This window comes from Doryrhamphus excisus, chromosome 12, assembly GCF_030265055.1.
Source record: "Doryrhamphus excisus isolate RoL2022-K1 chromosome 12, RoL_Dexc_1.0, whole genome shotgun sequence".
Lineage (NCBI taxonomy): Eukaryota > Metazoa > Chordata > Actinopteri > Syngnathiformes > Syngnathidae > Doryrhamphus > Doryrhamphus excisus.
Window position 1 is genome coordinate 18,381,799 of NC_080477.1, and position 23,636 is coordinate 18,405,434.

General features: G+C 41.1%; 1 protein-coding gene across 4 annotated transcripts in view; it reads right to left on the reverse strand.

The window, feature by feature from the left end:
* cd276 (CD276 molecule) overlaps positions 1-23,636 on the reverse strand; it is a 92,047-nt gene that overhangs the window by 25,816 nt on the left and 42,595 nt on the right. For 3 of the 4 annotated variants that reach the window (XM_058088460.1, XM_058088457.1, XM_058088459.1), the window contains 2 exons: positions 9,733-9,870; positions 5,961-6,002 (listed from right to left, as the gene is read on the reverse strand). In XM_058088460.1, coding sequence (XP_057944443.1) covers positions 5,961-6,002; positions 9,733-9,870 — 180 coding nt within the window. The remainder of the gene's footprint in view (positions 1-5,960; positions 6,003-9,732; positions 9,871-23,636) is intronic. The other variant, XM_058088461.1, reaches the window with a different exon arrangement.

A 23,636-nucleotide genomic window follows, 5' to 3' on the forward strand; every position in this document is an offset into this window, starting at 1 on the left:
TTTTTTAGGGTGTTGTCGTTTCCAACGACGTATACTCCTGTGAGGTTTGCGTGCTAACCACTCCATAGTTTGATTCCACATACTGAAATGCTATGGCTTTTTAACGTAGTCCTAGCATATAAGTATTTCAAATGTAGTTCTTCCCTGAGATCATATTTCTCCTCTCTTGTAGAGAAGTATTGAATGACATTTTTAGCTAATTTGTTATTTTTAGCCTTATACATTATTTTAGCTGTTTGAAGATGAACTATATCAGCAAGTTTAAGTGTTTGTGATTTTAGAAATAAGAAGTTAGTATGTTCTCTGTAGGCGGCATTATGAATTATCCTTACTGACTTTTTTTGCAGTACATTTAGCGAGTGAAGATTGCTAATATATACATATATATGGCATTAGTTGTACAGTGTGTTTGTAAAATGTGCATAATAACAGTAGAGTGTGCAGTAGTGCTTCTCAAAGCCATACACAAACCCCCAAATGCTGTTTCCCCAGTAGAGCTTACACAAAACACAATGTCTAAATTCCAGCATCAAGGCAATATTTTGGGCAGCACAGTTTGAATACACTGTTGTGGGGCCTCTGAGACCTATTTAAAATTCTTGAAGAATAGTATAATGTGGGACCTTTAAGGACTTGTGATTAGTCCAAAGTGTACGCTCGTCTCAAGCCCAAATAATCTCCATCTCCCTTTGACCCGGTACAGGATTAAGCAGCATGTTAAAATGGACGTTTGGCTGCCTAAGGACATCCCTTAGCCTTCTTCAGGATCTTTCACACAGACGTTCCAATTTTCACAATTCCTTTCCCATGACAAAAAAATAGGTCACTGAATAAGCTCTCTTCTAGGCACTTATGAAGCCTCTTCTGGGTCCGAGACAAACTAAAGCCCGCCTCTGACAGGACAGGAGCGGCGCTTGCGTGACTGTGACGCCCTCTTAACAGCGCATCAAGCTCAGATTACTGAACACATTGCAGAGAGGCTGTATGTCCTACATATACTCTTACATATGCGGTCTTCGCTACTCATGTTTAGGGGGTGTGCCTATAGATTGGTGTGGCATGTTTCTTGTGGAAAAGAGGCCTTACCTTATTCATGGGTATTTTTAATTAGAACATTGATGATGTAATTACATGATCTCAGGGAAGAACTAAATTTGAAACACTTATATGTGTCCCGTCCCGCTTTTTCTCATGTTTTAACTGTGTATTAACGAATGAATGTTGTATTTTAATGTATCTTTTACTCTGTAAAAGACTTTTACTCTGTACTTTATTCAACTCCATTCTTGTGTAAAGTGTCTTTGAGTATTTTGAAAAGCGCTATACAAATAAATTGTATTATTATTATTATTATATGCTAGGACTACATTAAAAAGCCATAGCATTTCAGTATGTGGAATCAAACTATGGAATGGATTGAGTAAGGAAAAAAAAAACAACCTTAAACCATATTAAGAAAGCAGGAAGTGAACAAATGTAACAGTTACTGATTGTAAAAGTACCAGATGGAGGCGTAGGATTTAATAAGCTTTGCTTCTTCCTACTCCTTTTGGACATGTGGAACTGTGAACTGATTATGGGATGCATTCAATTGTAATCTGATGCATGTTCAAATGAAATGAAACCATTACCATTACCATTACCATTACATTGTATTCATCGGCTATTTTAGTCACTTAGCACCCGCCTTAGTCATGCATTCTAACACCTGCAATTCACTACAATATATACTGACATATTCCATATATGATATTGACAATGCCCGAGCGGTTCAGCTCAGCACTAGAAATAGTACCAAGTACTAGAAGGTGGAAAAGGAGACTGTGGAGGGGAATGCTGTTGGCTTAGCCACCTGCAATAAATTCACCATCAGAGCTTGGCTGTTAAACATTATTTGCCGCAGCTATAAAGGCAACAATGGGGTACCCCACCCCAGTGAGAATGAATGAGCCCTAGTCCCCTAGTTATCACTGCTTATTGTTCCAATCAGGCTGTCTTTGAAAGAGGAGGCACGCTCTCCCTTGGACAGCTCATTAAGATAACACGCACATGTGGCTCCCCCATCATCCCCATTAATGCCGAGCTTGTTTTAGGCGTCTTTGTCTCAGGCAGAACCTATGCCTATGCCTTTGTCAGCACAATTGGAGCCAGATGGCAAAACAAAGCCGCCTGTCTGGAGTACTCATATGAACCATCTCAAAAACGGCAAGAGCCATTAGTTTGCTTTTACAGACACCGCCGCCCCACGACGTCCACCTGGCTCCTCGATGAGCTGCGTGACGCCGGGAGGGGATCGAGTGCTAGGGTGGATAGATGTGTGTTGTCGTGTCGGTGCACCGTGACCGGCTCAACTCTTTGCCTAAACCCTGCGCTGAAATATTCAGTCTGGCTACTTGTGGGACGGCTGACCCCACTCCTGGCTGCACGGATCGTGCTGAAAAATTCATGAGGGAAGCAATAAAGAATAGAAAAAGTCACCCCCCTCCATTGCCGTCACCTCTCGACTTATTAAAATCACATGGTATTAACTTTACTGTTCACGGAAAGGCTAAATAATTCAATCAGACTAAAGAAGGAGTCAAATGAATGACTCTAATGAGATTAACGCTTGAGGGAGAACTGCTAAGGATGGTGATGTGTATTTACTGACACGAGGCTGGCTATATACAAGTAGGGTCTTCGTTTTGGTGGTGGCGGACTGGCCACCGGTCGTGTAGTGATTCACATAGCTGACTTTTAAGTAGCTGGCATTGACTTGATTGACTTGAAAGTCCGACAAAAAGCAAAAAAAAAAGATGACATAGGAATGTCAAAATTAATACAAACAAATAATATGGCGGGCGGCACGGCGGTCTAGTGGTTAGCGCTCAGACCTCACAACTAGGAGACCAGGGTTCAATTCCACCCTCGGCCATCTCTGTGTGGAGTTTGCATGTTCTCCCCGTGCATGCGTGGGTTTTCTCCAGATACTCCGGTTTCCTCCCACATTCCAAAAACATGCTAGGTTAATTGGCGACTCCAAATTGTCCATAGGTATGAATGTGAGTGTGAATGGTTGTTTGTCTATATGTGCCCTGTGATTGGCTGGCCACCAGTCCAGGGTGTACCCCGCCTCACGCCCGAAGACAGCTGGGATAGGCTCCAGCACCCTCGCGACCCTCGTGAGGAAAAGCGGTAGAAAATGAATGAATGAATGAATGAAATAATATGGCTGGATTCTAGAGAAAGAAAGTGGTTGGTGGAGAACAAGGAAGTAAGTAAAGTGCGCTTTGTGGCACAATATGAGCGTACGCAGACTACTTTGTGAGCTTGTTTTTTTCTTGTTGGAAAAACGACGACCGTCAGTAACTTGTGAGATAGTTTTGGCAACAAATATTTTCTTCTTATTTGCAGAAATCTCTTTCTCGGAAGAGGACAAAATGCATGCATTTAGAGAAATGTCATGAACGGTAGCAAAAAAAAACAACTTCTTTGAAACTACAAGGCGGATAATTATAAGCAGCTGGTGGCAAACTGCTGAAGTCACTGAAGATACACTTTTTGCATTCCCATTAGATTTGTTTGTGATGAGCACAGGGAATATTGCACAGAGGACAAGTGGTTAGCGTGCAGGCCTCAGAACTAGGAGACCCGAGTTCAATTCCACCCTCGGCCATTTTTGTGTGTAGTTTCCTCCCACATTCCAAAAACATGCTAGGTTAATTAGCGACTCCAAATTGTCCATAGGTATGAATGTGAGTGTGAATGGTTGTTTGTCTATATGTGCCCTGTGATTGACAGTAGTTTAAGAGTATCTATATAACAGATATAATAAAACAGTATTGGGAGAAGTTTTGTGGGGCGGATGAAATATTGAATATTGGAATATTTCTCAAAGAAATACACCTGTGCAGTAGTCTATTCCAGAATGCATTACGCCTTTCACCTGAAACTCACCTGTGGAGGTGTCAGCCTGGCTTCAGACTAAGCACAAATATTTAGCCTACAGCTCCAAACATTTGGAAAGTTTGGAGATACTAACTGTTGTCCTTGTTATCACCCCCCCAAATAATGTCTGTTAATTTCCCAGCTGGCATTATATAACATAGCTCATCTTTATTTTCACTCGTTGGCTCTTCAAGTGTTCAAAATGTTTCTTCATCAAGAGGCTAAACCTCAAAATATTTAGCCTCCTGAGATTTTCTGTTCCGGTCGATGTGCGATTTTCAGTTTTTTTCGCAGTCTTTTATTCAGAAAAAATACAACGTCTGGGTTGGCCATCAGGGTTGATTTACACGGCAGCTCTATAGCTGCCCATTTGGTGAAACTTGAAAGTAATGGATTTTACTGTGTAGCTTTTTGGGGGGGGACGTGTAATGTAAAACAGCTTGTTGGCGTCTCTAAATGAGTGCATCTGTCTCCATTCAGCACACACACACACACACACACACACCGTTACACACCCTTGACTAAGAATGATGCCAACATGCTGCTGGACTTGGTGCCTGGAGCAGGTCTCATTTTTTATGTGTATTCATGCTTCATCAGCATTCGCTCGCACTTCAGTAAACAAAGTTAACATTCACTTAGCAGTTTTGTTGGGTCCCCTCCCCCAACACCTGCCACCTGCTGAACCACCTCGCCACCGTGTTGAATTTCTACCTGTGTTTTGCACACAAGGCTAATTCATCGTCTTATTTGTCTTCGACAAGCAACAATCTCTATTGCAAGGGTCACCAACGTGGTGTCCGTTGGCACCAGGGAGTCCCCCACTACCACACAAGGGGTCCGCAATCCTGCGTTTATCCAGGCTTTCAGTTAGTAATGTGATAAAGTGTTAGAATAAAATGTAAATATAATGAATATAGTGTTAGTTATCACCCTTACATCCATTTGCTTAGACAATAGAAAATGTTTGAATGTGCTGAAGAAGGAAGGTTCCCGTAACCCTGATCAGAGACCCCTCAGCGACCCCCAGATCCTGGAGGTGCCTGGATGTAAGTATGCACCAAGATAAGAACTCATAAAACAATAAAAGTAATTACTCTCACATATACACACACACACATAGACAAACAAATTCAGCTCGTGCAACTACCCCCCCCCCCCCCCCCCCCCCCCATGTAGTGCACGACCATGTAGTAGGGACCCCCAGCGACCTCCAGATCCTGGAGGTGCCTAGATGTGCCAACAGCAACCCTGCAGATGTTCATGTTAATCATGCAAGTTTGCGGCAAGATAAGAACTCAAAAAACAATAAAAGTAATTACTCTCACATATACACACACACACACATAGACAAACAATTACAGCTTGTGCAACTGCCCCCCCCCCCCCCACGTCCCCCCAGAGTTGCACGACCATGTAGTAGGGACCCCCAGCGACCCCCAGATTCTGGAGGTGCCTGGATGCAAGTATGCGCCAAGAAAAGAACTCATAAAACAATAAAAGTAATTACTCTCACATATACACACACACATAGACAAACAAATACAGCTCTGCAACTGCCCCCCCCCCCCCTTAGAGTTGCACGACCATGTAGTAGGGACCCCCAACGACCCCCAGATTCTGGAGGTGCCTGAATGCGCCAACAGCAACCCTGCAGATGTTCATGTTAATCCTGCAAGTATGCGCCAAGATAAGAACTCATAAAACAATAAAAGTGCTGGCCGTTGAATGAACTGAAGCAGGACCAGGACATAAAAGAACCATTACTGCATGTGTGTGTGTATATATATATATATGTGTGTGTGTACACTTGATTGTAGACTGTTTGATCTCAAATCTGACAACACAAAGACTTGAATGAAAACATAATTCCCGCCTAGTATTTTCTTCTCTATCATCAAACATACAGGTGTTGTGACGTTTCACAGATTTCTCGGGCCACGGTAATTGTGCTGTCGTTATTGTGTGGTGTGTGATTCCCGCCCCGGAGTGTATGAGGCGGGGGGGGGAACCAGGTGCTTGGATTGGCTGACCTGTCTTTGACTCGTCTTCTTCCAGCTCCTTGGCCTCTTCAGCTGTTGGAAAAGACAGACGAGCTTGTATGAGTGGAAGCCGAGGCACAAAGGCGAGCGTTCACAATGAAGACACTTCATCACCAGCCTGGGGCGAGCTGATCCTTCACAGCTCAAAGGACAAGCTGTGATGAGAGCGCCTCTATGACCATCAAGCTGAGCACAATGATGCCCCCGTCGCTTACATGCACACCGTACACACCCACAATCACAGCCGTTCCCCAGCCCTAAACATCCTATCCATCCCTCTCATCCAGATAGTCAACATATAAGACTTTTTGGCTGCTGGCTAAAGAAGATGGATTGTGTAAATTATGAAAGGTTGGCACATTTTTTGATACTCCTGATATCACCTGCTTTAGGTAAATGAAAACCCGGCTAGAATTCACAATCACAGGGCACATATAGACAAACAACCATTCACACTCACATTCATACCTATGGACAATTTGGAGTTGCCAATTGGAATGTGGGGGGGAAACCGGAGTACCCGGCGAAAACCCACGCATTCACGGGGTGAACATGCAAACTCCACACAGAATTGAACTTGGGTGCCCTAGCTGTGAGGCCTGCGCACAAACCAACTGTCCGCCCTGCAGCCCTTTTCAATCATACACGAGCAAAATGGAATTCAACCACTGTACAATAAAACAAAAATAAAGTAAAATTTTAGCCTATCCTAGCTGTCTTCGGGCGAGAGGCGGGGTACACCCTGGACTGGTCGCCAGCCAATCACAGGGCACATATAGACAAACAACCATTCACACTCACATTCATACCTATGGACAATTTGGAGTCGCCAATTAACCTAGCATGTTTTTGGAATGTGGGAGGAAACCGGAGTACCCGGAAAAAACCCACGCATGCACGGGGAGAACATGCAAACTCCATAAAAATAAATAAACAAATCAAGAATAAAGAAAATCAATCAATCAGTAATAAATAAATATAATAATAACAATAATAAAACGGCAAATAATAAAAACTTAATAAACCACATATAGTTGATGGGTAGACAAATTATTTTTTTCAGATTAAAATGAACAAAGCATTATTAGAGCCCTGTAGACATGACAAAACACGACTATAGTCACATTTATACTCTTTTTATTTACAACATATTGCGCAACTGAAGGGTCTTGAGACACATGCTAACTCGCAAACTAGAGAGCTAGCGACCTAAACGGTAGCCTCCAAGTTATTTCCTTTAAACTTAAATAGCCAAAAACTTACCACTTCCACACGGATAGGAAGGATAACTATTAACAGTTATTTAACCTTTAACATGAACATTAATCAAACGTAATAATTTTTTCTGGGTACATGATACCATACAGCATCCATATCAAACTTGCGCGGGCCGCACTAACATTAAACTTTCATATCAAGGCGGGGGCATCAAACTAGTGTCCTGCGGGCCAGTACTTGTTTGAGACCCCTGCTCTAGAACATGCAAACTCCACACAGAAATGGCCGAGGGTGGAACTGAAACCCTGGTCTCTTAGCTGTGAGGTCTCGACCGCCGTGCAGCCCCATGAAATATCACACATAGACGCAATTATGAACGACAGGAAGTAAATTGTCGCCGGTGAAACAATAGGTAAAAGGTACATAACGCCACCCCTGAAACGGACTGGAGCCTTTTAATGCCAACTGCAAAAGCCCTAGCGGTTCAGTTATGATACACACTCCGGACCCGCACATATATCATGACAGGGAAGATAAATTACTTACTCATTTTCCCCACTTTTACTGACCCCTGCACCCCCCCCACTACCCAGACATGGCCGAGAAGAGAGTCAACTCCAATCTGGCTCGGGCTCAGGAATACCATTTAAAGATAAGACAACCGCAATTAGGCCCCGTGCTTGTGTGGAATTGAATCCCTGCTCATATGTACAGTACATAGGAATCCTATTATAATCCGCCTCTCATCTGTTTTCACACAATGTCATTCTATCAGGAGTGTCTGCGTGCATATAAGGCAACCCCCCCACTCCCACAACCGTACTTCAAAGACCAAAGACTGCAGATCCACTGCTGGAAGGGAACAGAATATAAGCCTTTACATTTCAATAAGGTGGATAACCAGATAATCAATCCTGCTTTGGGTGTGAAGGGTTGACGGCACACAGCTCCACCTCCTTTCCACCCGACAAAAAAGGGGGGCACTAAACCCCAAGAGCCCTTTGCTCATGGGAGGAACTGCATTATATTTCGTTTCTTTCCATTTCATTTGATTTCATATGTTCCGTGGAGCTATTTACTCTCTACTCTAAGTCTGTGTCACTTCCATATTTATTTTTAAACCTCTGGGCCTTGTTGCAGACACTAGCTGACCTTTATTTAAATGTCTCCTCCACTCTGAGCGGATCTCATTACAGGCAGAGCTGGTGGCTTTGCACCATCCATCTCCCATCACAACTTTTTTTTTTTTTTTCTATTTCTTTTTTAACAGCCTGCACCTGCGGTGATCCTTGGTCATTCTGCAATGCTAATTACTGGAACCGAGTAATGACGTTCCCCACCATCCCAGATCCACGCCTATACTGTATGCATTAAGCACAAGTCCCTCCGGGTTCCTGAAGTTGTTTAGACATGGCGTCCTGATCATGCATCTCATCTCCAAGGTGTTGTATTGTAATCTAATGAAGGTTCAGGAAAGAGCGGAAATGGCTTCCATGTGTGGATTAGTAAAGTAAAGCTCCTTAACTATTCACTTGGTATAATAATCGATGAATTGATCTCGGTCGATTGTGTGGAATTGACAGTTGATTCTTGTCGAGTCTGAGGCAAAATTGAGTGCGCTGCTTGTTTGCAAGCAGCAAAGAAGCTGTTGATTCAAGCTTAAAAAAGTTTGCCATCTAATAGAGTTATTAGTTTATTCTGTATATTTTGTATTTTTCATTCTTTTTTAATAGATGTATCTGCACCTACTATACCAAAACAAAGTTCCTAGTATGTGTTTGATCATACCTGGCAATAAACCCCTTTCTGATTCTGATTCTGATTCTCATTAGACAACAATTGGTTATGTAATTTTCCCACTTTGATCAAGGAAATGTAATCAAATTTACGTTGATTTTAGGGTGGCGAGGAGCCATAATCAGCGAGTTGTAAGAATGTGCAATGGTGTTGAATGTAAAGATCGACCGATAAATCGGCCGGCCGATATATCGGGATGATATTTGCGTTCCTTACTTGAATCGGTATCAATACCGATACGCGATACGTAGGTTCGCCAATGTATTTTTCTGTATTTTTCTCTCCGAGCACGCACAAAATGTTTTATATATCGTACTATATTTTGTCAGTGTGATGTGTTTGTGTGTGTGGAGGCAGGGGGGGGGGGGGGGGTGTCACACTGTGGAGGAGCAGTCATCACATCGATGCTAGATGAAAATTACGACAAAATGTTTTGCACATGGTTGAATATTTATTCATTTTAAAGTTGATAATGTCGTTTAAATGTGTGTTTAAGAAAGCTAAATCCTACTGTTTGTTTACATTTCAATCAATATTTGTTTACACTTGACACCTCTAATATTTGTTATCATTGTCATTTTTTCATGTACATAAATTGAGCGAGCAAAAGCAGTATCTGCCACAAATATCGGCCCAAGCAAAATCGGCCATCGGCTAAGTTTGATGGAAAAAAATCGGTATCGGTATCGGCATCGGCCCCCCAAAAAAACAACATATCGGTCGATCCCTATTTGAATGCCCTCCATACCTTCTCTCCTGGCTTCCTCGCAGCTCTCCTTGATCTTCCTGCGACAGACGGCGGCCAGCGCGACGAGCAGGACCAACAGGCACACAGCAAGGCCGATTGTCACCCATAGCGCCACCGGAGGGAAGGAGATGTTTTGACCTGAATCGGGGGTGAAGGTAGGGAGGTAGAGAGGGGAGAAAATCAAACTTTAGTCAAAATCTAGCGGATGGAGGTGGTCTTGGTACTGTTCTTATGATCCAACATTGATTCAATCCAAATGAAAATAATCTAGTGCAGGGGTCTCAAACTCAATTTACTTGGGGGCCACTGGAGCTTGGGTCTGGGTGAAGCTGGGCCGCATCAGGTAAAAAAAAAAAAAAAAAAAAATATATATATATATATATATATATATATATAAATTATATTAAATATTAATAAATATATATATAATATAATAGTCTTCAATGCTTCTGCTATACCCTCCACTTTTTCAGTGCTTTAGTTCTTTGGAAAAACTCTGATAAAACATTAAAATATTATAAATTCATTTTTATTTATTATCAAATTATTAAATAAATGTTTAATGTTAATTTTTATTTTTTGACACAAAATAAGATGGAAAAATAAATAAGCAAATCAAAAAACAAATTCAATTCCACCCTCGGGCATCTCTGTGTGGAGTTTGCATGTTCGGTTTCCTCCCACATTCCAAAAACATGCTAGGTTAATTGGCCACTCCAAATTGTGGAGTGGCCAATTGAATGTGAGCGTGAATGTGCCCTGTGATTGGCTGGCGACCAGTCCAGGGTGTACCCCGCCTTACGCCCGAAGACAGCTGGGATAGGCTCCAGCACCCCCCGCGAGTGAGGAAAAAGCGGTAGAAAATGAATGAATGTTTAATGTTAATTTTTATTTTTCGACAAATAAATAAGCAAATCAAAAAAACAAATTAAACAAATTAAACTTTCATATCAAGGCGGGGGCCTCAAACTTGCATCCTGCGTGCCACATTTGGCCCGCGGGCCGTGACTTTGAGACCCCTGATCTAGTGTGATCTACAGGCAACATATAAACAGATAAGACCCCTTGTGTGATTTTGTCATAGTCGCCCATAGGTGCTCAATTGTTTGGAAGCTAGAGGTAAAGAAAACAGACACACATGCACATGGCAATCTATAGAGACCGGCAAAATGATTATAATTCATTTTCATTTATTTTGTGATTAATTTATTGTCATCCAAGTGCCGACGAAACCCCTTTTTTCTGAATCTATACTATTATATTACTATGTACTAGTAATATAATGAATATATTACTATTATGCAAGATTTACACTGACTTCTGATTACATTACTAGTAATGTCCCTTGAGAAGAGGTCTCAGAGAAAACACGAGTTGGTCTTAACCTTCAGCTTATGGGGTTTGAGCCTCTTCATAACCTCTTTTGAGTCATTCCATCCAGCCCAGATGGCCGATCGCTTACCAGTCGCAAAACAATGTCGTTTCTCTCAAACAACATTGGCACAGAAAGCTATAGCTAACTATTTCCATCCCTTTCCCCCGCCGCCTAATGTCTAATGAAGGGCATTTTGGTAAAGTATCTTCAACAGGGATCAGAGTACAAACATGATTATGCATATTAACACATAAATTGTATTTTTAATTAATGCATTTTCGACACAGCTATCTTGTAAAATCACATAAAAGTGAGTTACGGTGTCTCTGCAAAGGGCAAACTGATGAGTGGAAGCAAAAAAAAAAAAATGGTCAGCAGGAAAAAAAAAAAAAAAAAAAAAAAACTATATCAGAGACACAGACAAATTTCCCCAGAGTATTCAAACTGAACAGAGGGAGAAGCAAAGAAAACAGCCGAGCCAGTGAATGGCTGTGAGCCTGGCAGTAGCACAAACAGGCTTCCTTCAGAGAATACCCGCGCTGGCCAGATAATAACCGAGAGAGAGAGAGGAAAAAAGAAAAATCGCTGGCTTTGGAAAGAGGAAATGATGAAGCATCTGCAAAGACTTGGCATGGAGTCTCAAGGCAGGCAGACAGGCTCGAGTACAGTCAAGCCAAGATGGAGGGCAAACAGAGGGGATCCTTTTGGAGATGATCTGTTGTCAAAGACGCTCTATGTGACAACGAGAAACAACATGTACCTGTTTTTCCCTTGCAACAGAGGCAATGAAAGGGCATGAAACAAAAAGTTAGGGAGTGTGTTTGGTAGACGCTTGTTTCGTATTCTTTGGTGCATTGGCTGACTGAAATCTTTTTGCCCATTCAAAGCATGCAGCAAAACCGTCACAGTGCTAGTGAAATGTTAAGTGTGTGTTGTTATTGATGTTGGACGATGGTGTTTATGTCCAAAAACAGGCATTTTTGGAAAACTAATATTTTCTGTCCTTCGATCTTGAGTTAAATATTTGATTTAAATCTGAACAAAACCGTGCATAAAAAATCTGACCAATGTTTTTCCCAATAAATTACAAAAAAAAATCACAAAATATATATAAATATTGAGTTTTTCCAAAAATGAAATGTTTTGTCAGTTTCAAATGACCTCTTAAAGGTTTTTTTTTTTGCCCATTGAAAGCATGCAGCAAAAACGTCACACCTTTTATCTTGTTCTGCAAAAGTGCCGTGCTAGTGAAATGTTAAGTGTGTGTTGTTATTGACGTTGGACGATGGTGTTTATGTCCAAAAACAGGCGTTTTTGAGAAACTGATATTTTCTGTCCTTCGATCTTGAGCGTAAGATTTGATTTAAACCTGAACAAAACCGTGCATTAAAAATCATTAAAAATTAAAAATGCATTAAAAAAATTGCATTAAAAATGGCCAATGTTTTTCCCAATAAATTACAAAAAAATTCACAAAATATATATAAATAAGATTTGATTTAAATCTGAACACTTGTGAGGATAAGCGGTAGAAAATGAATGAATGAATGAAAACAGTGCATTAAAATCCAGCCAATAAATGAATAAATTCACAAAATATATATGAATATTGAGTTTTTCCAAAGCTGCCATTTTTTGTCAGTTTCAAATGACCTCTTAAAGGTTAATATTTGTCCATAATGTTGTTGTTGCAAAGCAAATGCTACAGGAAAAAAAACAAAAACAAAACGTGGTCAAGTCAATCCTGTCATTTTGATGAAGCTGCGTAAGCCTCCCCGGGCTAGTCGTGACTGATGACGCCGTATCTCGGCGTCCACCGAGCCCTTCACTGAGCTATTTAAAGGATGTGCCATCTGAGAGCATCACTGTATTGACAAAAAAAAACACATAGGCAAGCGGAATAATTACAGAGGAACATCTCCAAGACTGATAAGTACCAAAACACATCACAGAGAGAAGAAGATCATATGCTCTTCGGATTCCGTTGTCTTTCTCATTCCCTTTTATTTTCACACTTTCCCAGCCACATTGTCCCTCCCTCAAGGCAGACTGATAAAGACAAATGCCATAGTCGGCTATCATTGCCACGTCGGGCCCCCAAAGGGCTGCAGGATCATATTTTTCTTTTTCTGTTGTTTGATGATGTGATTCTGTTTTCTTCTGAAATAGATTTGTCTCTAATGGCTTTGTTTACCTAGCCTCTCTTTCCCCCCCTATATTCCCTGTGCTAGGGAATGGATGGAACGCCGTGGACATTACCTGGTGCTGCAGCTTTTTATATGGACTTGCACCAAATAAGCTTCACTTTATAGTGTATATTGCAAAGAAAAAAGTACATAAATCAGCTTTTTATACCAACTGATGGTATAATTGTCAGCCGCTGCATAAAACCTAGTTGGGAATTGGATGTGGAAAAAAAAGCTGATGCAGTAGGGTAAAGAGAAGCAAGGCATGCAACCAGAACTTTAAGGTTTAAGGTATGCCTCACCGCTCAATTTGTTGCATTAATGCATTTCTGTTTTATGAAACGCCATTTCATTCTCACAGATGCCAGACAAATATGTTTTTTTTATTATTTTTTAATCACTTTGTTGGTTGCATATCGAACCCTCACTCCGCAGAATCCTCCGTTATTGAGTCATTATTTAGCAAGTTTCCAATCCTTATTACCGAGCAGCATCTCATTAGGGATAAATGTGTTGAGTCGAAGTCCATCTAATAGGCGCTGTGGTTAATTTTAAGGAAGTCAAGTTACTCCGTCATTATTAGACTAAATGTCATGCCACAATGCAACAAACTCTAATGGTAAACTAAGTCAATGACAGGTTGAACATTTACTCGCAAATGATACGGAATAAAACCGCATCATTAAGCGTTTCTCCTAACAACTCTGCCAAAGGACGACACATCAAGAGGGTACAAACCACAGCTCTTAAAAAAAAGAGTTGTAATTAAAACTAGAAAATTCCCGCGGAAATTTTGATGGGCTTGCCACCTGTGCTGTGAACCTCGGGCCCGCTGCGCCAACGGCTACCGTGCTAGCACCTAGCAAGACAGCCTCAAGTACCGAAAAGGTTGATGCAGTCCCATAGTGTCCCCACATCATGCCATGTGTCTATTTGCCTTTAGAAATGAGTAAATTAGCTAAAATGCTAACATGCTAACAGTCATCATGCTAGCACCTAGCAAGAGGGCCTCAAGTTTACAAAGTGCCAAGGTTGTCCTATAACATTCCTACATCATGCCATGTGTCTATTTGCCTTTAGAAATGAGTAAATTAGCTAAAATGCTAACATGCTAACAGTCATCATGCTAGCACCTAGCAAGAGGGCCTCAAGTTTACAAAGTGCCAAGGTTGTCCTATAACATTCCTACATCATGCCATGTGTCTATTTGCCTTTAGAAATGAGTAAATTAGCTAAAATGCTAACATGCTAACAGTCATCATGCTAGCACCTAGCAAGAGGGCCTCAAGTTTAAAAAGTGCCAAGGTTGTCCTATAACCTTCCTACATCATGCCATGTGTGTATTTGCCTTTAGACATGAGTAAATTACCTTAAATGCTAACATGCTAGCAATTAGCATTTAGCCACAGGGAGAGTTGAGAAGTTTATCTCAAAAATGAGCCGTTAATCACGTTTCTACGTGGCCGTATGGCTGAGCTACAAGGCTGTGAAAAGTCTGTAAATTCTCGTTTTCCCATAATAATTATAACTAAACAGGAATAACAATATGGGCTTGCTCAGCATGCAAGCCCTATAGACTGCTGTTTTGCAGCTGTCTATAGGGCTTGTATGCTGGGCAAGTCCATAATAACAATATGGGCTTGCTCAGTAATGCAAGCCCCATAGACAGCTGCCTAGCAGCTGTCTATGGGGCTTGCATTACTGAGCAAGCCCATGACTATTCGCCGAATAGCATACGCTTGATTGTTCAGGTGTGTCAGCTAACTCCAAAACAGACCCGTTTTTAACCTCGCGTTTCTATTAAAGCAGCTGTCAAACGTGACATCCAGCACAACAATATTTAAATGCGTGATTTTCATTGAAGATACGGACGGCACTGAGCCATTGAACGTTACTAATGACCTCCTAATTGCATCAGACAAAGAACCTGCGCTGATCTTGTAAGATCTTAGTGCTGCTTTTGACACTATTGTTCTGATTTATTCCGCAGGATGTTGCAGAATATTTAATTGCCATCAAAAAAAAAACGATTATAGAGTTGTACGATTATGAAACACACAAGCTGTCATGCAGATTATAGTTATACCGATACTGATTCGAATAAATATGCTATTATTAAAAAAGGTGAGGATCTAATAACAAAGATGCTGACGGTCTGCCTGACGCAACTCCATCATTGCCTTTTATGCAGTTGTGACACTTATGGGCCTCAACGGGTCATCAGCTATGGACCACCAGTCAAAAAAAAAAAATCGAAATGGTAATGTTCAAATCCGTGTTTCTTCAGTTTCTTGTTCATTTTAATGCCTTTGTTTGGGCACATACACTATACCGCTCAAAAGTTTGGGATCACTTGGACATTTTTTTGGCAAACCTGAGATATGGCTTCTTCTTGGCAATCCTGCCATGAAGACCAGCCTCCTGAAGTCGATCTTGAGTGTAAGATTTGATTTAAATCTGAACAAAATCATGCATTAAAAATCTGGCCAATGTTTTTCCCAATAAATGACAAAAAAAATCACAATATATATATAAATATTGAGTTTTTCCAAAGTTTCAAATGATCTCCTAAAGGTCTTTTTGCCCATTGAAAGCATGCAGCAAAACTGTCACACCTTTTGTCTTGTTCTGCCAGGGTGCCGTGCTAGTGAAATGTTAAGTGTGTGTTGTTATTGATGTTGGACGATGGTGTTTATGTCCAAAAACAGACGTTTTTTGGGAAACTGATATTTTCTGTCCTTCGATCTTGAGTGTAAGATTTGATTTAAATCTGAACAAAACCGTGCATTAGAAATCCGGCCAATGTTTTTCCCAATAAATTACAAAAAAATTCACAAAATATATATAAATATTGAGTTTTTCCAAAACTGAAATGTTTTGTCAGTTTAAAATGACCTCTTAAAGGTTTTTTTTTTGCCCATTCAAAGCATGCAGCAAAACCGTCACACCATTTATCTTGTTCTGCAAAAGTGCCGTGCTGGTGAAATGTTAAGTGTGTGTTGTTATTGATGTTGGATGATGTTGTTTATGTCCAAAAACAGACGTTTTTGGAAAACTTGAGTGTAAGATTTGATTTAAATCTGAACAAAACCGTGCATTAAAAATCCAGCAAATGTTTTTCCCAATAAATTACAAAAAAATTCACAAAAATATATATAAATATTGAGTTTTTCCAAAACTGAAATGTTTTGTCAGTTTCAAATGATCTCCTAAAGGTCTTTTGTTGGACGATAGTGTTTATGTCCAAAAACAGACGTTTTTGGGAAACTGACTACTTTTTATGTCCTTGTTAGACCCGGTTTGTGCTGCTCTCTGATGGGAGTAATTAATAGCATGGTAAGATATTTTTCGATGGGTTTTCTAATAATCTATTAGCCTTATGAAATGATTAACTTGGATTAGCAGCCATACCAGGAGTTCATACCAATTGATGCAGCGGACTGACAGTTGTTGATAGTAGGCCTCTATGCAAAAATAGATTGTTCTTTGAAAATCAAAAAAAATGTTTGTGAAATGGAAAAAAATGTTTGTGAAACACATGAAAATGTGTTTTTCTTTGGAAAACCAAAATATTTGCAAGTGATCCTAAACTTTTGACCGGTAGTTTATGTAAAAGAGTTTGACAATACAATGGTTATCCATGTAAGAATGGAACTGATTATCAAGAAAACCATGAAGGTTTCTAGATATCGGCTCTTAAATAAAACTCTAATGATCTAATTTTGTGATCATCACTCTATTTTTCCCAAACAAATGTACCTTTAATTACACCAGCATTAAAATGGATCAATAAACTGACAAAACAAGGGTGGTCTAATATTTTTTCCATGACTGTATGAGCATATTGACCTGCAGTGTGACTATTGGCTCCCCTGTTAATTAGACCATCTGTCTGTCGGCAAGAGAATCACTACTCTGCATTTTTGATGACAACATTTTTTTTTTCTTCTTTGCGCACCGCTTGCTGTTAGTTATAAACAATGCTCCTGTTATGTAGACTATCATCCACTATTGGATTATCTGCATTGACATATGACTGTAAAATACTGCACAGTGGCATAGTGGTCAGTCCAGGGTGTACCCTGCCTCTTGCCAAAAGTCAGCTGGGATAGGCTCCAGCATACACCCGGTGAGGATAAGCGGCTTAGAAGATGGATGAATGGCTATTTTTGGCGCTTTTGGTATGCTTTGGAAAACATGCCAGCATTCATGTAAAATAGCGCGCAGACCTCACAGCTAGGAGACCCGAGTTCAATTCCAACCTCAGCCATCTCTGTGTGGAGTTTGCATGTTCTCCCCGTGCATGCGTGGGTTTTCTCCGGGTACTCCGGTTTCGTCCCACATTCCAAAAACATGCTAGGTTAATTGGCGACTCCAAATTGTCCATAGGTATGAATGTGAGTGTGAATGGTTGTTTGTCTATATGTGCCCTGTGATTGGCTGGCCACCAGTCCAGGGTGTACCCAGCCTCTCGCCCGAAGACAACAGGAAATAGGCCAAAATTTTACTTTATTTTAGTTGTACAGTAGTTGAATTTTCTTTTGCTCGTGTGTGATTGAAAAGGGCTGCATGGCGGTCTAGTGGTTAGCGCGCAGACCTCACAGCTAGGAGACCCGAGTTCAATTCCAACCTCAGCCATCTCTGTGTGGAGTTTGTATGTTCTCCCTGTGCATGTGCATTTTCTCCGGATACTCCGGTTTCCTCCCACATTCCAAAAACATGCTAGGTTAATTAGCGACTCCAAATTGTCCATAGGTATGAATGTGAGTGTGAATGGTTGTTTGTCTATATGTGCCCTGTGATTGGCTGGCAACCAGTCCAGGGTGTACCCCGCCTCTCGCCCAAAGACAGCTGAGATAGGCTCCAGCACCCTTGCGACCCTCGTGAGGAAAAAGCAGTAGAAAATTAATGAATGAATGTTTTCTTACCATAACAAGGACAGGACTTATGAGATGAGTTATGGACAATTATGTATATGTGTTAATATGTTTGCGGGCAACCCAATGCCTCCTGAAAGTGCCTGATTACATTTCTGAAAATGTGGCCCTGAGAACAATTTAGCGGAATAACCATAGCTGATGTTTAAAAGGAAATGAATAAACTGTGGACCCTTGGATCTATGAGCAATGTTGTTGTTGTTGTTGTGTTTTTGCTTAACACACCTTGCAGTTTATCTTATTTTGTCACTTGGATTACAGGTGGTGCTTTGCCTTTGGGGTATTTTGTATTTTAAAAGGCCACAGCAGACTGCTATGTTAAAAATAGATGTTTAACAAGGGCAGGCAACAGCATGATGAAATGCTACATCCTTACGGAGCCTCTATAACACAGGATTCATCATCGGTGAGAAATAAGCCCTCTTTATTCTCCGGATGACACGACCGGGGACTTGCAACGGGCCAGTTCAGGTATTGTTTTGGTTTCAGTAAAAAAGCAAGAGCAAAGATTGCCCAGCCATTTTTCATTCATTCATTCATTTTCTACTGCTCTTTCCTCACAAGGGTCGCGGGGGTGCTGGAGCCTATCCCAGCTGTCTTTGGGCGAGAGGCGGTGTACACCCTGGACTGGTTGCCAGCCAATCACAGGGCACATATAGACAAACAACCATTCACACTCACATTCATACCTATGGACAAGGCCAGCAAAATTAAGGAAGTCTTCCTAATGGATTGGGAAAGAAAGACAAAGATACCCAAAAAAATATGTACCACTTCCACACTGAATGGAGGATATTTTTTTTCTGTGTAAAGGTGATGTCATTCATGTGTGTCGCCAATAAACCTAGCATGTTTTTGGAATGTGGGAGGAAACCGGAATACCAGGAGAAAACCCACGCATGCACGGGGAGAACATGGAAACTCCACACAGAGATGGCCGAGGGTGGAATTGAACCCTGGTCTCCTAGCTGTGAGGTCTGCGCGCTAACCACTCGACCACCGTGCCACCTCCCAGCCATTTTTATTATTCTTTTTTTTTTTTTTTTTTACAAGCCAGAGTGTTTCCTCTCCTGCGCCTTTAGTGGAATAAAGCGTTCCGAAGACTCCCGTGTCTGTCATCTCTGATCTGCACCGTGAAGACAGTGGGGATCAAAGCAGCGTTGTCAGTCCAGTCTTACCTGCCCAGAAGACGCCATTCCTTGCTTATAAGCTGTGACCAAAGGGGAGTAATGTCCCATGACGGAAGGATGCCTTCAGGCTAAAAGAAGAGCCTAAAGGCTCATTGTAGACAAGTTGAGGGATAAGAAGGAGTCAATTAGGGGTTTGCCTTCGATGTCATGGTGAACAACGCGGCTTTATCCAAGTAGAAACTGAAAGAGGACTTTTAAAGGTAGGGGTCTTCACCAAAATCTGATCTTAGAACGTATTCCTGTGATCGTGAGCATCACAGCTGAGATGCATACATTCAAGAACAAGAAGGAACAGTAAAAGTGAATGAGATATAAAACTCAGTCAGACAAAACAAAGAGCTCACGCTTAAATCACAATGACCCAACGCCGAGCGGGTGATTGATGGCGTACCACCTCAAAATGTACACCGGCTTGCCACCGCTGTGATTTAAACGCCTTCATCACAGTCCAGTGTGGGGAAAAGTGACTGGCAGAACAATAAAAAACCAAGACAACGATGGCCTTGGTTGACGGAAAGGGAGTCGGACCGCTACTGAACAAATGATGTTGAATGATGTATTTGTGTATTAACCTCAAAACTGTTCCTCAAAACCTGGAAAAAAGACACCATTCCTTTAAATCCAAGCAGGAAAAATCCTGTTAGTGCACAGTGGCTGTTTCTCCAATTATGCAGGGAACACCTTTCCCCTCCGGAGAGGAAGAAATGTGACTTGTAGAGGAAAAGAACTTGCCAAACTAAGATGGATGGCAAGTGTTTTCCCATCCTGTTTGCGTTTCAATAAATTGCTCTTGAGCAAGATGCTATCTCATCGTCTTGCTGGCATGTGGGGAGGCGGTGCGCTCATCGCAAGGAACAAGATTCTTGCGGCCAATTACGAACACAATTTGTCTGACATTATCGCCCTTCCCCTGGTGCCGTGGGCCCGTGGCAAGTGTAAAAAAAAAAAATAATAAAAATATATATATGAGTCATGACCAGCACACATGCACATTAAAACAGAGTAATAGCAGTGCATTTAGAAGAATAAAGTTTCTAACGGGGGCGGCACGGTAGTAGAGTGGTTAGCCCGCAGACCTCACAGCTAGGAGGACCAGGGTTCGATTCCACCCTCGGCCATCCCTGTGTGGAGTTTACATGTTCTCCCCGTGCATGCGTGGGTTTTCTCCGGGTACTCCGGTTTCCTCCCACATTCCAAAAACATGCTAGGTTAATTGGTGACTCCAAATTGTGAGTGTGAATGGTTGTTTGTCTATATGTGCCCTGTGATTGGCTGGCGACCAGTCCAGGGTGACTGTCATCTCCTCCTGTAGAGGATTAATAGTTTATATCTTGCACCAACCTGTCCTATCTAGTAGGACTGGTGTCCCACTTCGTCTTTGACCATGAAGCGTGCTCAAATGAGAGGCAAAAAAAACCCACCTTCAAAGATAACCTGAACAGTCCAGTTGCAATGGATTCAATGCCCTGAGAATACAATAGCCATGTTTACATGAGGAGTTTTTCTCTTTCCGAATGGAATCTTTCCGAAAGCAATGGTATACATGGAAAGGAATATTCCAATCTCTTGTCTACATGCGCCGCTATAATCAACCAGAATAGTCAATGGGGCATGCCCAGTAAAACGTAAACACCAACATCACGTGATACCGACTTCCTTGAGTTTTTCTTTCACTTGTTGGAATAACTCCGTATTCCCATGTTTTTGTTCATCCAGTCTTGAAATTTAGTTTGCATCAAAAACAAACTTTCCGCAGCAGTCCAGTGCCGATTGCTCGCCTCCATTTTTTTAAATCGAAGAACATCTCGAGCTGTGTGTTACGTCATATCTCAGCATTCGTTGAAAGAACGCACCCGGGAACAGGAAAAGATAAAGTTCAATCTTGCTAATATTTTATAATTAAGCTCGGCACATGTTTTATATAGATATATATTTTCTTTTTTAATAAAACTGGACTTGTGAATGGCGTATAGAAGGGTTTAGATTCTGTTCCACAGATGGCGCTAATGCACACGAAAGCTGCTTGCCAACCGCCAATAAACAACAGAAGAAGAAAAACACCACGAAGAAGAACGCAGTCTGACAACTTTCCGATTGAGCGGGTACAAGATACCTCAATCGGATTGGGGAAAGGAATATTCCACCCCTGGGAATCCGATTATATATTCATTCGGATTGGCACTTTTCTTTCGGAATGAGGTGTATACAAAGGTTACATTCTTTCCGTTTGAGTAAATAACCCGAATGGAATTGGAATATTTGAGTCCATGTATACATGGCGAATGACCTGGAATAATGAGAATATTCGACACGACAAACAAAAAGGTACCACAGAGACTTAGCCTCTGTTTACATTCTTCACATGACAGCAACTATTTTAGTATATCGTCTCACAGAACAAGACTATAGAAATGGACCATGGCCATACTTGGGACAACCGTAAGAATCGCAGCTCCACAGTCCCATACCATGACACTACCACCACCGCGTTTGACTGTAAGCAAGGCACAATTACCTTGCTAGTCGCTTGTGTTGCCAGCTATGCCAGCAATAAAAGCATGTTTTACAATACCACAAAGTGCCAAGAACAAAGACATCGTAATAGGGACAATTCACTGCAAGTGTAACAAAAAAAAAAGGACACGTTGGCGAGAGGACAGCAGGGACGGCTAACGCTACAGGTTCACTGAAATGAATTATTTGAAGTCTTATTCAGACATTATGCCCGAGGCAAGTTGAGAGTGAATTTTCTCATCTTCACAGGTGAATGTAATCCCATGCCCAGTAGACTGGTTAATTGACTGAATATATAGCTTAGAGCAGGGCTGTCCTGTTAGCAAGGCACAGTCTATACGACAAGCGGAGCATAGTGAGAATGTGTAATAGCTGAGAACGAGAATGGATAAACAATAGCCTGGAGTTAGAGGTGGACAGTATAACGAGAATAAACTTCACATCCCCTCAATGTGGTCGTGGCTACAGCATTTCTTTGTAAAAAAAAAAACAAAAAAAAAATGGATTGTAAATGTCATGTCAAAAGTGCACCGCCAGTATGAGCTTGCCGCATGTTAACCAGTGAGCATACGCTTCCCTTTTTGCACTAAAACAAATACACAATTGCATGCGAGAAATCGCCGGGGGGAGGAAAATGGAGTCGGACAGCTCAACAGCGACAGGGCCGAAACCATGAGGAAATATGTCAGGCTCTATGAAGAAGAAGTGAGCGTTCTGCAAATATGACACAAGTAGTGCTTGCGCTGGACTATGAATTAAAAAAACACAAGGCGGACACTTTTCTTTTTTTTAAGTCACAATAATAGCACAAGACAGTCAGGGAAGCGCAAAACACTGGCAGTAATTTCGCATACAAAGTTTGAAAGAGCATTTCAGGAAAAATAGGCCTCAAGAGTGCACAACAACATGGGGGAAAAAAAAAAAGTTCAAGGAACATCAAAAGGAGAAAATGCACAATTGTGATTTTTCTTTGTTTGCATTCTCCACTGAAAATTGATGATGACAATAAAACCAAAAATTTAACTTATAGTTCACTTATAGCTCACTACAATTGTATTGTGTATAAATATTTACAGTGGGTTGATTTTAACAACAAAACAAATACTGTACTCTACTACTTTTTTCTGACTTATAGTCACTATATATTATAGTCACTATAGTGACTGAAAGCCATAGCATTTCAGTATGTGAAATCAAACTATGGAATGGATTGAGTAAGGACCTCAAACAATGCACAACGATGAGCCAATTCAAGAAACAATACAAGCAGTTGATGTTTGCTAAATACAAGGATGAAGAGTCTTAAACCAGTCATGATGTGCTATATATATCACTATATTGACACTTACTATGGTACCCATTATGTCATTGGATGGTCATATCACCTCGTACTTCGGTACGAGGTGCATTATTTAAAAAAACAAACAAACAAACAAAAAAAACCTTAAACTGTATCATGGAAAGCAGGAAGTGAACAAATGTAACAGTTACTGATTGTAAAAGTACCAGATGGAGGAGTAGGATTTAATAAGCTTTGTTTCTTCCTACTCCTTTTGGACATGTGGAACTGTGAACTGATTATGGGATGCATTCAATTGTAATCTGATGCATGTTCAAATGAAATAAAACCATTACCATTACCATAGTCCAAAATATACAGTATATCAAAATGTATATAATTTAAAGGGTTTGTTCGTATTTT